Genomic DNA, 14,923 nt, shown 5'->3' on the forward strand with positions numbered 1-14,923 from the left:
TAGCCAGGATGGGTAAGAATGGTGTCCCTAGCCTCTGTTCGTCAGAGGATGGAGATGGATGGCAGGAGAGAGATCACTTGATCATTGCCTGTTAGGTTCACTCCCTCTGGGGCACCTGGCATTGGCCACTGTCAGTAGACAGATACTGGGCTGGATGGACCTTTGGTCTGACCCGGTACGGCCTTTCTTATGTTCTTATGTTATGTTCTTACTCAGGTTTGGCCAGCCACCTCTCTGTCATAATGACAGGGCTGGCTGGGCCAAATCTGAGAGAGTGGTGCGGCAATCCCATAAACCTAGTCACAATGCCACTCTGATTTGGCCTGGATGGCTCCCTCCTCAGTGGGACCAGACTAAATTTGAACAGCACTGCAGCCTTGGAGGTTAGGAGTATGTATTGGGTTTCTGGGAACTGGGTGGGCAATGCTAAAGGATCCCCCCAGCCTAAGGGGAGGATCTACGGACCCTCAAACCCACTAATTTCGGGGGACAACTAATAAAAGAACAGTGACAGGAGTGCTTAGCAAGTCATTTGATTCATTTAACCAGTTTTAACTTCTTCCCACAGTGAGGGGTTCAAAACCAGGTAAAAACGTCCAACTTCAAGAGAATGAAATTAGAGGACTGTGCTTGAAATCCAGAGAAATCTTTCTCAGTCAGCCTATTCTACTAGAACTTGAAGCTCCACTTAAAATATGTGGTAAGTATTGTGACTTACTGTGTATTGGTCAGTTGACACTTGGCTTTCAGTGAACAGGCATTAACTTGGAAATATTTTGTTTATTACATACCTATTGATAGGTGTCTTAAATCTAAATACAGTACAATTGTTGTTTTATATTAGTTCTAATCAGCCGATCTGAACAAAAGGCTATAGCATGAGGGCATGAACAAACCAATGTCTGGTTAATATAAAGAATAGTAATGAAGAGGGTAGCAAATACAGAAGTAAAAAAGTGGGGGATGAGGAGCAGTAACCCCAATGACAAAGATAAGCTTGCTGAAACTAGACTACCAAAAAAGAATGGGCTACTTCTGGGTTGGGGGCCCGGGGGAGTCCCAGAACAGAAGACCTTGTGTGAAGAAAGCCCTGCCCTCAGCACCGCCCTGATTGAATCTAGGGGTAGAACAGAGACCCATAATAGTTCTAGGCAAGGTATTTGAGGCATAGATTCCTAGCCTATCTAAGTAATTTATATTGTGATAAAGGGCAAAATAGAAACCACTCCAGTAAGAATATGTAACTACAGCTCTTAAATTAGGTTGTTTTATTAAATCCTTTTCTAAGACTGAAGATTACCTCAATTTAGAGTAATTTGTCCATTATCTCTTATAACTGCACATCTGATTTAAAATCTAGTAGTCTTTATAAGTATGATTGTTGGGCATGCTCTATTTTTAAAAAAATTCTAGACCAGAAGTGAAAGTAGCATTCACTTCCAAGCCAACTTTGCAGCTAGGATTTGAATAATCTTGTTACTTTCTTGAGTGCCATTTATGGATATGTTAAGATTTATATCTAGGAGGGATCTTCTAATACTTACATATGCAGCATTCTGAAATGAAAAGCTGCAGATGGATGCCATCAGGAGGCATTAAGACCAAAATAAAGGGTCTTGATCATAGAATCTTTTCTCAGGCAAAACTCACAGTGGAGTCGAATGGGAGTTTACCTGAGTAAAGACTATAGGATTGGGCACAAAGAGCTTTAACTTTTGGGTTGAGGTATTAAAAAATATATATGGATATTCTTAAATAGCAGTTCATTGGTCATTCAGCACAACTTGCTGGGTTACGCAACTTCAACGACTCTGTATACTGCTGAATGTGCATAATTTTCATACTAATAGACGAGACCATTTGATTCTTCAGACATCTGTGGTGGGCAGCATGTAGCTTTACATGAGATATCAGAAATAGATATAGCTTTTCTCAAGTTTTATTTGGCTAGCAAGTCAGTTGGTGATTGTAGTGAAGGTCTCACTTATGTACCATCGCTTATGAATGCTTTTGTTTTTAAGGTGACATCCATGGACAATACTATGACTTACTTCGACTCTTTGAATATGGAGGTTTTCCACCAGAAAGCAACTATCTATTTCTTGGTGACTATGTTGATAGAGGAAAACAGTCTTTAGAAACAATTTGTCTCTTATTGGCCTACAAAATCAAATATCCTGAGAATTTTTTCCTTCTTAGAGGGAACCATGAATGTGCCAGCATTAATAGAATTTATGGATTTTATGATGAATGTAAGTAACATTTATTTTTTGGTGGATGGGAGAAGGAGGATTGTTATGCACTTAATTATGCTAGCTTACAAAAATTCTCTCCCAGTCTGGTTTTATTTGAACTGTGTACTAACTTACAGCTTCTCTCTTGCATAGCTCAGGTGGCCTCTTGGAAATGTGTACCCTCAATGATCTAATTATGGTCTGATCAGCAAAGTAGAATGACTGGTATAATTTTATTCCTATTTGATCACAGCTCTCACTTCTGTACACTGTGTTAAAGTTCAAATTGTAAGCCTATCTAATCTTGTATTAGATAGAAATTCTAAATTGCAGCACAAAAATATTTACCTTTTCTCTGAAGTATAAAACTTGTGTGTAATTACATTGTAAATCCTTTAGCGAATGGTCCTTTATCTTATACCGGTGGTCCCCAACCTTTTTGTCTGGTGGGCGCCAGATGAAGGACCGTGGCAGTGGTCGAGCATCCGCCAAAATGCAGCCGAATTTCTGCAGTATTTCGGTGGCGACGCCTCTCAATGATGCCGCTTGTCAGCTGCAAGCGGCGTCAGAGAGGCATCGCTGCCGAAATTCGTCGGCATTTCGGTGGATGCTCGACCGCCGGACAGGATGCGGGCGCATTTAGATGCCCCCACAAGCGCCATGGCTCTCGCAGGCACCGCGTTGGGGACCCCTGTCTTATACCCTGCTTATCATATAATAAATACAAGATTTGACTTTTTACAAAACTGTTTATATTAGAAATAGCTGATCCTTATTTCCGCTTTTCAGGAGGACCTGAATAGTGATACAGCATGATATGCATTTGTACTTTCTTTAGGAAAATAACTAAAAAGGTTGGGTTTTCTTTGGTAACCATTTGTAACTAAATATAGCCTTTACACTAAATTTGATGCTTCCTTTCATGAACCAGTAGGGTACACTATATCTATAAAAATGTATTTAAGCAATGATATAACTTAACATACATGGTGATGGTGCTGCCCACCTAATAACTTTTAGCCCAGAGTACTAGCCTGGGATGAGGGAAACCCAGGTTCAATTCTCCCCCCTCCATGCTCCAGAGACACTTTTGTTGTTTATCTACAGTTGAATAGCATGACTGAGGGAGCCCCACATCAGAATATCTCATAATTCACTGGTTAAAGAATTCTCCTGAGAGGTGGGAGGACCCCTGTTCAAATCCTCTATCTCCTGGCAGAGAATGGGGGAATTGAATCTGGGTTTTCCACAACCCAGGCAAGTGCACTAACTATTTAGCTAAAACCTACAAGATAGGTGCCACCTCTGTTGGCTGGATTTTCTCCTCCATCTGGATTTTGAATAAGTCCAATCCTATAAACAGCCTCTGAGCATGCCTACCAGATTGGGCCGTATACACAATTTAGGTGGCCAAATACCTGTCTTTACCTGGTTCAGGAATCGCTTTGGGAATTTGGCAGGCACTAGGACTCCAGACACCTAGAACGAGGCAGTAGTGGGCATTCCCAGAGACAGAAACAGTAAGCTCCTAGGGAACTCTTACAGCAAAAACATAGGCGTCAAATGAATGTAGGCATCTATAGGGTTCAGCGGGAGTTTTGTGGATTGTAGTGGAGCTAAAACATACTGGGTCCAATCCTATCCTATGTTTTTCGAGATTCAACCTAGTAGACTCATCCTCGCACCTATTTTTTTCATAGATTGGAAGACAAAAACAAGCTTCCCAGCTTTTTCAACTTCCAGTTGGTTTCTTAACTTCAAATGAACTAATCATAAAACTCAATTAGCAGAATAAACTGAAATGAAGGGAAAAATCTTTCTGCACCCTGTAGAAGTGGCTACTGCTGTCCAAAAGCTGGTTTAGCACTTCAGTGATATCTGGTTCCAGTTGCTTAGTCAGTGACTTCCACCACTTTAGTGGTTTGGCTTTCTTTAAAACTTGGCAGGAAATACTTAATATTTTTTGTATTTAATTTTAATAGATTATTAAATTCAAAGGTAATTTTTTTAAATGAACTTGTATTTAATTCAAATAAGTCGACTTTAAAAAAGTCATCAGATTTTATCCACCTTCTGCTGCCCCTCTCATTAGAGGAGACAGAGGCAGCTCAGATTACAGGATTGACACGTTTCATCTGTTCCCTTTGTTGGAAGACCTTGATTGTGATCTTTGGAAGACAGTAAGGATCTGATACATTTCAAATATTGTATATATTTTGGAGGCAGGGGGAGAATTGAAGCTATCTTTGTGCATCCTAATGGAACAATAAATACTAAAATTGACTTGTCTTTGGCTTGCAGTTTTACTTCTAAACTAAAATTGTTACTGGCATTCTTGTCTCCTGGTGAAAATAATCTTGCTGACAAGTGACTTGTTTATGGGAAATCTGATTGGAAAGGTTTTGATTCCACTTCACTACTGGCTTATTAAAAGAAAACTCTTAAGATTTAAATATTCATAGATTGGCAATGGAATGTGGAATCTTTCATGTCTTGTTCAGATCTATCAGATTGGCAAGTTTGATCTTGGTGGTAAATTTGGCAACCAGCAACAATACTCTTAAAAAGAATGTTCATGGAAACTATATGAAAGTAGGATAGAAACTGTGATGTGCTTGTTACTTTAACATTTTTCAAGCAGAACATGATCAGTAATTACACAACCTTTCAAATGGAATTGATTAAATGAGTGCAGCTTTCCTAGTTATTGTGTCTTGTGACCTTAACTGTTGGCTATGTGTGGACTAAAAGCACGCATAAAGACAATTTTTTTCCTCTGTGCTGTCCACAATATATACATTTGATTTTTAAAGTGATATGCTGTTTCAAAATATAAACTTTGCTCGGAGAACCATTACCTCTAAGTTTTAAAATCCCTTAGCCCTTTTTATACTATGGGGAGAATAAGGTTACAAATTGTGCAGGATACAAATTGTGCAGAAAATAGAGGTTTTTTGTTTCGCCCCACTTCATAGAGCTGGCTTCATAACTTAGATTCTTCATTATTAAAACACTTTAAAAGTCATAAGAACCCCCTACTTTTGATACAATTGAGGCGTACTGGTGTCCTCTGAACTCGGAAAAAGATAATTTAGGTTTATATACCAAAATGTTAGTATGACGGGAGTACCTTGTCCTATATTATCTTGTGCTGTGATTTGATTTGATATTGCATGCTGAGCAGTTTGGACAATATGTGTATGGATGGAAAACCTAGGTGGCCCATGAAATTAGATTGCTAATTCAATAGGCGGCCTTTCTCGATGAGTGTTGGTGTGGACCCAGTATCTCACCATAGTGTTGAGGGTAGCTTTTGGTAAACTCTGAACCACATACAGTGTTGCTGTATACTGTTATCACTTGCCACTGGGAGAAAGTGTTGATTCTTATATTAATTAGGCTCTTTTAGGACAAAGACTATGTAAGTATACAATGTAAATATTAACATAATTCCATACACAAGTTGCCCAACTTTAGGGGGTCAGTACGCAAAATAAACTCTGAATATATTTGATCTATGCTAAGAATGTCTCTAAACAAGTGCTTGGTTAATCATAACTTTAATGTACTTAAAGTTACATTTTAAAAGGCTTCAGGGGTGTAATTAAAAAAACAAAACAAAAACCTAACAAGCTGGATAACTTCACTTTTAAAGAGTTGAATGAAAATATGGGGAAAACATGCTATCTTGCCCTAAACTTATTTGTGTTGTGGGTTATTTGCTTTGCTAGTTGCTTACATGATACTTTTAATGCAAAATACAATAGACTTCATATGGGAGTGAGGGTCTCTTCCAACTTTCTCTCATTGATTCATCCAGAACATTATTTGGATGAATTAATGAGACTTTTAAATCTTCTACAAACTCACTGTTGGACAACATAGATTAGTCTGAGATGTTTTTATATAAAACACCATGTACCTCTGTGGTGCTGCTTAGGATAACTTGTATAAACACAACTTCTTGGTTTTTTTGTGTGCTTAAATTTTAGGTCCAGGTTTTCTAAGCTTATCTTCAACTGGGTACAGTAGAGTAGAGGGGTGTTATGGAGACAGTTGCAGCTCTGATTCTCTTGACTGTTTTTTTGGTCAGGTACAGTCCCTGCTAAGTTTAGAGTAGTCTCAAGGCTGCTCTGAACACTAGTCAACAGTGGTTTCCAAGGGACAGTCTTTCAGTTATGTATTTCCAGAGTGCAGCATACTCCCAAAATGCCTCTATATTGGGGCTGCATGAGGGTGGAGAGTAGGAGTTGGTTGAACTGGCTCTGTGCCTGTTTGAGAAGGTATGAGCAATGCAATGGAAGTGCAACACGCCAGAGAATCTGGCCCTAATCTATAAAAGGTCAGTCTCATTCTACACATGGAAACTCCTACCACTCCAAAAGAAACCTTTAAGAGCCACTTGGCTTTTCTGAATTCGCTACAGTCTGAGACCCCTTAAAACTTTTTTTCATCAGCAGTAAAATGCATTGCGTCTAAAAGGAGCTGTGTGTGTGTGTGTGTGTGTGTGTGTGTGTAGGCTTCATTTCTACACCGTGGCAAAGTTAAGACAGCAATAGTAGTATTGTAATGTTGTTGGATCCTTTCTAGTTCTCATTCGGAGACCATATTAATTGGGTTTTTTCCCCCTAAAACTTTTGTAGGTAAAAGAAGATATAATATTAAGCTGTGGAAAACATTTACAGACTGTTTCAACTGTTTACCAATTGCAGCCATTGTGGATGAGAAAATATTCTGCTGTCATGGAGGTATGTAGTGCTTCTCTAGTGGTTATTCAAGTGATTGCTAATCTCTTACTTCTAGGTGTGCTAGTTCCATATTTGTGTTTATGCATTTTGCATAGTTGGAAAATGACTCCCTGTTGGTTTAATCCTCGTTGCTGAAATTCTGGAACACCTGTTCTCCCGGGGGGAATATAGGAGGCTCAATTCATGCACTGAGCTGGATATTGAAGGGTAAGTTAAGTAAATGAACCCTAAATAGATTGTCATGCAGCAAGTTCCAGAGCGCTTATTTTTAGGCATTGAAATACTTAATTGAGCAAGTAGTTTAGTATCATTGGGGATATATGGCGGTCTGCTTTTCCTGTTCTATAGAAGTTCATCTGCACTCACCTCTCCTTTCAGATAGAGAATCTATGTAATTTGCCAAATAGATGGACTCAGAGTCCTATATAGATTCTACAAAGGACAATAAATTCCTGGTCATTGAGGGGACCCCCAGGACATACCAAGGGGTTAGTCTACTCCTAAAAGTCAGTCTTACCCTTTTTGAAGTGTATTTAAGCTAGGTTTTTTTACAGCTGTTTATACCACTTCAATAACTGAATGGGTCTAATGTGTAAAACAGTCCAAGTATTTTAGCAGTGACATGTGGCCTATTGGTATCTGTCTATAATTTGCAACAATTATAGCTTACCTAGACACTACAGTGAAAAATAGTATGAATATTACTTAGTGTTACAGTAACTTAGTATATCTCCCCATCTTAGTATTTCATGTTACTATGCCTGAACAATCTGACAAGTACAGTATTCGTTCTACTATTTAAATATCTTTCAGTTTGTGTCTTAAAGGCACACTTTGTAGGTGTTCACAAATATTAAGCAGTGAGAATGAAGTATTCTGTAAAATGTGGAAGTGACCTTTCTCATCCTTATACTTAAATATATGAACATGCACAATAGGCCACTGTTTCTGCTAAATCGTAAAGCTGTGAAGACAAGTCACTTAAACCTCTTTGTGGCATGGTGTGGCCCTTCAAAGTACCCTGCACTCAGTTCCCTTCCTGATTTTTCCCAATAATTCATTTAAAGCCTGGGGTACATAAAGTAATGTCCCCCTCCTTGGAGTCTAATTTATTAAGTTGTTATACAATAGTGTATCTCTTAGCCCTTCAGACCCAGCCTGTCCAACTTGAGAGTTCCAGTTCATGCTTGTAGGCCACTCAGTTCCTTCCCCTTAGTTAAGAAGTTTTAGCCTTCCTTGTTGGGTTGTGCTGTATTTCAACAGTCAGGCTTCTCCTCACCAGGCTTTTCACCCTCGTCTTCTCTTGTTCCCCTGCCCCCCAACAGTTGGGCTTTGTCATGTTCAAGAGTTAGTTACTGTATAACACTTGGTGGTCATTTGCTGGCTTGCATGCTACTCCTTTGCATTTTTTCCTTAATGAGGCCATGTCATGGAATAGGGTTGGCTGGCCCTGCGCCCCACTGCTTCTTGATGGTGACAGACCACCCTGTTACAGAAAACTTTTAAAATTTGATAAAAATCAAGAATCACCATAAAACTTGATAGATACTAATCGCCACCAGCAAATCAACAGGATGGACTTTAAGGCTTTTTGTGTCTTAATAGATGAGTCAAAATGTTTATTAATGTGTGGAACATACTTTGAGTAAAACACTAACCATTTATACACCTTAAAACTCCTAACAGGCCTGTCGCCAGACCTTCAGTCAATGGAACAGATTCGGCGAATTATGCGCCCCACTGATGTACCAGATCAGGGTCTTCTTTGTGATCTGTTATGGTCTGACCCTGACAAAGACGTCTTAGGATGGGGTGAAAATGACAGAGGAGTGTCCTTCACATTTGGTGCTGAAGTGGTTGCAAAGTTTCTCCATAAACATGATTTGGATCTTATATGTAGAGCTCATCAGGTATTTTAATTTTACAAGTACAATCCATGGCCCTGTTCTACCAGTGGGATCCTAGTTTTTCAGCAGAGTCCCACAATTTCATTGCTAATAGATCACACCCCAAGAGTGGGCCCAGTATCCATTCCTAATTCTGTTTTGATCTACTTAATTTAAAACTTCTGTTGTCTTGGCTTAAATGGCTCTTCTACAGTTGTCTGTGCTAGACAGTCATACCATCTCGCAGCTGTATGTGGGCTAACTTAGATGCATGTCATTTGAGAAATAATTACATGACTGGTAAGAAATTGTTCTACTCTAATAGAGCTAATTTTCTCTTAAAGGTGGTTGAAGATGGGTATGAGTTCTTTGCAAAAAGGCAATTGGTAACTCTGTTTTCTGCCCCAAATTACTGTGGAGAATTTGACAATGCTGGTGCCATGATGAGTGTGGATGAAACTCTAATGTGCTCTTTTCAGGTACAGTATCTTAAGATTTTGCCCTTTAGTGAATTTGCTTTTTTATTTTAAAAAAAAAACCCACAAAAAAACCCACTATTATAGAAATAGTTCTCACTGCAAATAGACTTTTTACAAAAGTGAAAGGTGGCTGGAAAGGCTACATTCAGTTCAGTTACCCTTTCTCTTCTCAGAAAGGATTTAGGTTCTGTCCACATTAGCATAAAGTAGAGCACACTTCTCACCTTGAATTAGATTTTCCAACTGAAGTCTCGTCTGTTTCCTGACTCTTACTGTCACGTGATTCTAGATCGTCTGGTCTAGTACTAGCATAACTGTTAGGTGGGCAAGGAGCACACTACTCCTAGCATTGAGCATGCAGAGCTGCTGGCTGACTTTACTCATCATGTATGATGTTTTTTACAAGCAGATTAGCAGATTGGCTAGTTATTTGCTGGCTAAAGCACCATAGTAAATGGCTGAATTGTCTTTTCAGATTTTGAAACCTGCAGAGAAAAAGAAGCCTAATGCTAGCAGACCTGTAACGCCACCAAGGGGTATGATCACAAAACAAGCGAAGAAATAGTAAATTTGGTACTGCCTAGTTGGGACTTGTATTATAGTATATAACCTCCATTTTTAAAACTGTAACGTGTACTGTTCGGCTTGCTCAAAATAGATAACGTGTTGTGGTTTTTCATTTTGATTTAATGAATGGCATTTGCTGGTTGTAACAGCAAATGAAAGACTTTTCTCCCTTCCCAAGAAGAGTTTTTAAAACTTCCCTTATGTCGGTGTTACAGCTGTACACTCCACAGCATCTTATCCTGTCATTATGGGTAATTGTACAACTGACTTTTTTGAATCTGTACAATGCGTAGTGTAAATGCTTGTTTTCTTCTTTAGGAACTAAAGAGGGCACTAGTGTGCTGTGAGATTAGAAATTTGTTATTGTCTGAAGTTACATACTGTTTATACAAACCACTGTGAACTTTTTTTACTTTAAAAATTTGTTTTAAAGGGATTGCTTTTCTTTTAATGTCTTGTCATGTACACATTAGTTTTATTGCTGTCAACATAAGAAATAACCCTCAACCTGACCAGCATCACTGGTATGATGTATATTTAATTAAAGCACACTTCCCCTCCCATATGCTTTAAATGAAAATTAAAGCCATTATTTTAAATGTTTGTGTCTCTTTCCTGAAGCCAAAGTTTCTGTTTAAAAAGCTGTATCTACACAACACATCAAGATGAATTGGCAGGACTTTACATTCATGCCTTTCTCTTGGACATAAAAGGAAGTTTTGACTTTCAATAGCAAGCTGTAATGCTGTGCTGTTTGTGCTATTAATGGTAAAGGTAAAGACATTTTGTACAATTTCAATATATTCTACTGAGTGAACCTTCTTACAGTTGCAGCTGTCCTGGGGCAGCCAGTTCCAGAAAGCAGTAACGTGTGGAAATGGTTCTAGATCTGCCTGAGAATTTGTCCATTTCTGGCCTAAAGACTTGCTTCTGCAAAGAAGCGTAGAAAATAACTTGCTAACCAGCCAAGCACAGGAGTTATTTCTGTTCACCAGTTTATACAAATCTAAGTCTCTCTTGTTTTTAAAAACAAAACTGTTAATCTTTTTTTGAACAGATGACAGTGTACAATACCATGTAGTGAAAATAATTCACTTATTAAATGAAGAAATTGTTAAATCTTCTCAGTGTCTGTTTATCAGCACAATACACACCAGAGTTATCAGAAGATTTGGTTAAATTAGATCAATAAATTGATCTGGAAACCCACAAACTCAACTTGGAATTATGTCTGAGTTTCACACACCTGCGGTATGTTTCTAAAGGGAAGGTCTTGCTATAGATCCATCATGCTTATATGTAAAACTTGAGTGCCTCCCAATTAAAAGCGAGATGGGAGAGTTGTGCTGTCAGACTAACTTGCTAGACACACTCCTGTAGATCCAGTATAGTATAAAAGTAAATCTTAAGTTCTAAATTTGTCACTAAAAATACAGGCATCTTAAACATTTATAATGTCTTCCATAGATCAAGATAGCTGCAACACAACTCCTAGACAGTTTTGTTTGCCTTCCAGTGGAATGGGGAAAGAATGTGCTGTAAGATCTTCCTGCAGCCTTGAACTGTGCTATTTTGCTTTCCCCTCAAACTTTGATACTCCGCCCCCAGTTTCACCTTTGCAGCCCAAAACTTGGCCTCATATCTTCAGTAGGCTTTACTAGTATAGTGTATTTCCATTTAGTAGCAGTATAATCTGAGAGGGAGTGGAGGTTTATAGTTAAAGCCCAAAGCTTTAAATGATAGTAAATTCCTGGTGATGAAGTTCCCTGATAAGAATGCTAATGGGGAAAATACACCACACATTTTTTCTGAAAGACCTTGCAGAGTAGGATTTAAAAAGTAGAATAAACTAGTTTGTCCAGTACCACCAGCCTTCTTTCAAACAGCTTTGTCAGGAAGAACTCTTAGCTCCTATATAAGTCTTTGGTTATCTGGCTGTGTAATTACAGAACAAGTCTCCATCACTGTGAATGTTAGATTCATAGATGTTAAAGACAGAAGGAACCATTAGATCATTAGCCTGTGTGATACAAGAGTGAGACTGAAGAACTTCATTGTTACTCCAATCTGAAAGGGATTATATGAGTAGGGTTGGCTGTGATAGCAGGGGACTGGACTCAGCAGATAGGACTGAAGGGATCCATGAGCCCAATAACTTGCATTTGAGTAAAGCATATCTTTGAGAAAGTCCTCTAATCTTGATTTGAAGACTCCAACAGATTGAGAATCCACCACTTCCTTGGTGGCTTGTTCCAATAGCTAATCACCCTAGCTGTTCGCAATAAGGCAAAAAATGTTAACTTTAATTTGTCTGGTTGTAACTTCTAGCCATTGGCTCTTGTTCGGCCTTACAGATAGGTTAAAAAATCCCTTTAGTACCAGATACCTTCTTCATATGAAGGGGAATAAGAAGCAGTAGTGACAGGTTTTTTTTTCCCCTTATCAGTTTTGTATAAGAGAACTTGCAGCAAGGCACGGTTCTTATTCCATGCCCATCATGGTAAGTCTCTGCATCTACTGAGGCTCATCTCTTCTCCCTGTTATGCCCATCTAATGGGATACAGTGCTAATACTGGAGTAATATGGTGAGCACTAACTAGCTAAGACAGTTAAAATATAGTCTTAAATATTGCATGTCCCTGTTGAGTATTACTCAGACTTCAGCTTGTCTCTTACTAGAGCACATGGGAACCAGGAATGGAGGCTTCTTGCTCCTATCAGAGACAGCCTTACTACATCACAGCTGGGAACCATTTGCCTGATATTTCCTCCAATAGAGTTGGGTCATGTAGCCCTGGCTTAATGTAAGTCAGAATGGAGATTTGATTAGGAAAATCTCAGGGTGAAGTTCCTATCATACCATATGTGTTTTAACCTTGTAATATTTACAACTTATTTTCTACTTGCATTGAATAGGGGAGTAGAAAATAAATCCATTTTGTCTCTTTGGACAAAATTACAACTCTGATAAAGGCAGTTATGTTGATGTATACATGGACTTCTTGAAGGCCTGTGACAGCACTGGTAAGACTGCTACAAGACAACTGCAAGAATGTGGAAATAGTGGAAAAAGTTCAAAGGAGGATAACAAATGTTATCCAAGACCTGGAAAACATGTCTTAGGATGTGAAGCTTAAGGAGCTCAATTTATGCAGTTTACCAAAGAGAAGGTTAAGAGGTGACTTAAGTACTGTAGGTACTGACCCATGCAAGATATCTAATGCGGGGAGCTCTTCACTTGTGTTGACAGATATAACCAGGCCCACTGGCTGGGAGTTGGAAGTTAGCCTTGAAATAAGACACAATGTCCTAGCAGTGAGGATAATTAAACATGGGAATATCTTACAGCAGAGGTGGAGTCATCACCATCACTAGGAAGTTTTTAAAATTAGATACCTTTCTAAAAGATGTACTTTCCTACAGCTTGTATGTCCAGGGGCTTGGGCTAGTCCTGGTTGTCCTTTCAGGCCATGAGGTCCTCCCCATCACCTTTCCTTCATGACCCATGGGGAGAACAGGATTGCCTGCATTGCCCTCAGTACGCTTACAACACTGGCACCTCTGCATTGACAATCCCTATAATCAAAACTTAGGCTTCAGCTGGTTACCTGCAGCAGTCTTGAAAGATTTTTATTTTTTATGCATAATTGGCAACATGTATCCAGGGTGTGTTTTACATTCCTTGAAAGAAACAAATTTTCCACAGATAAAGATGTGGTGGGCCTTGCCTTGAGGTGAGTACAACAAATCTTATCCTATTATGTAGATGCCTGCCTGGTGAATCTTGCTCAGGGTGTGACTAACCTTCCCCCCCCCCTTGCCCCCACTAAAGGGGTACTCCTAGGCAACTGTTCAAAGGCTGGGGCATAGCACTGACCCTGTGAATCTGTGACAGCCCCTAAATAGTCTGTCTTAAACTGACTGCCAGATTTTGATTCTGGAAGAAATTTTTCCCCCAGGTCAGATGTTGGCAGTTGCTTGTCTTCCTCTGGAGCATGAATTGACTGCTAGGATCATCTGGGCATATTTCACCTAATCAGTTTTCTCGGCTATTGCAGGGGCCTAAGGCAATGGTGACACCTTGGTGTCTCCTGTTTTCTGCCTGTGGTACACTGAACAGTTAACCTCTTAAGGATTTGAAATGCTTTAATCTTAACTGAAGTCAATAGGCTTAATACAGGGTTATCTCGGTGAAATTCAAGTCTGTGATAGAGGTCAGACCTCATCTAATGGTCCCTTCTGGCCTTAAATTCTATTAAACTATGAATTAGGGAACTATAACTACTGGAAACTCCAGTCCCCAAACAGTAACTTTCTATATCTCCTGGAAATTACATTTTTCCTACTATGAAGAAAACTGTTCTGTAATATCATCTGCCTAGAACTGGTCACTTGGCTCATGTTTAGTGTCTAGGCTGACTGATGGATTACTGCCACCAACAGCAACAATGAAGATAAATTATTCTTTGCTAAAGGCACTACTGAAAATGAGCGGGGTGAAGAGGGAAGAAATCTATAAACAAGGATATATGATGCCTAATAAGGGAACTAAAATAAGTAACAATGCTGCTTACCACATAGAACAGTCTCTCCAAGTTCATCTTAAAGAGCGAGTATATCTGTACCGATCTAGAATGTGAGACAATCCATGTATTCTAAACATCAGTAACTGAATTTTAAAATCCTAAATTAGTTGGAGATTGAAAATACAAATTTTCTGTTCTTTGACAGTGAGGGTAAATAATGTCATTTTGTATTAAGAGTTTTAAAATGTACTTAAAGATACATATTACCACTCTGTGTGTGAGAGTTTCCTTCACCTTGGGACAATTGTGATTTCAGTGGCCCTAACTATTACAAAGTTAATTATTTCAGGATTTGCAGGTCACACTGGTGGCTTGTAATACTTAGTTCCATCTACATATGCTCTAAAGGCTACCTCCTATCCAGACCTTACTATAGTTCATGCTTTTGTCATCTCCAGGCTCAATTCGTATGATTCATTCTAG

General features: G+C 39.0%; 1 protein-coding gene across 2 annotated transcripts in view; it reads left to right on the plus strand.

Moving 5' to 3' along the window:
- Window positions 1–10,513, plus strand: part of PPP1CC (protein phosphatase 1 catalytic subunit gamma) — a 28,963-nt gene extending 18,450 nt beyond the window's left edge. For both annotated transcript variants that reach the window (XM_044990228.1, XM_044990229.1), the window contains exons 2-7: window positions 569–700; window positions 2,022–2,252; window positions 6,878–6,982; window positions 8,669–8,892; window positions 9,213–9,347; window positions 9,823–10,513. In XM_044990228.1, the coding sequence (XP_044846163.1) occupies window positions 569–700; window positions 2,022–2,252; window positions 6,878–6,982; window positions 8,669–8,892; window positions 9,213–9,347; window positions 9,823–9,912 (917 nt within the window). In that variant the 3' untranslated portion in view covers window positions 9,913–10,513. The remainder of the gene's footprint in view (window positions 1–568; window positions 701–2,021; window positions 2,253–6,877; window positions 6,983–8,668; window positions 8,893–9,212; window positions 9,348–9,822) is intronic.
- The last annotated feature ends 4,410 nt before the right edge of the window (window positions 10,514–14,923 follow it).

Source organism: Mauremys mutica, chromosome 16 (assembly GCF_020497125.1).
Source record: "Mauremys mutica isolate MM-2020 ecotype Southern chromosome 16, ASM2049712v1, whole genome shotgun sequence".
Taxonomy (NCBI): Eukaryota; Metazoa; Chordata; order Testudines; family Geoemydidae; genus Mauremys; species Mauremys mutica.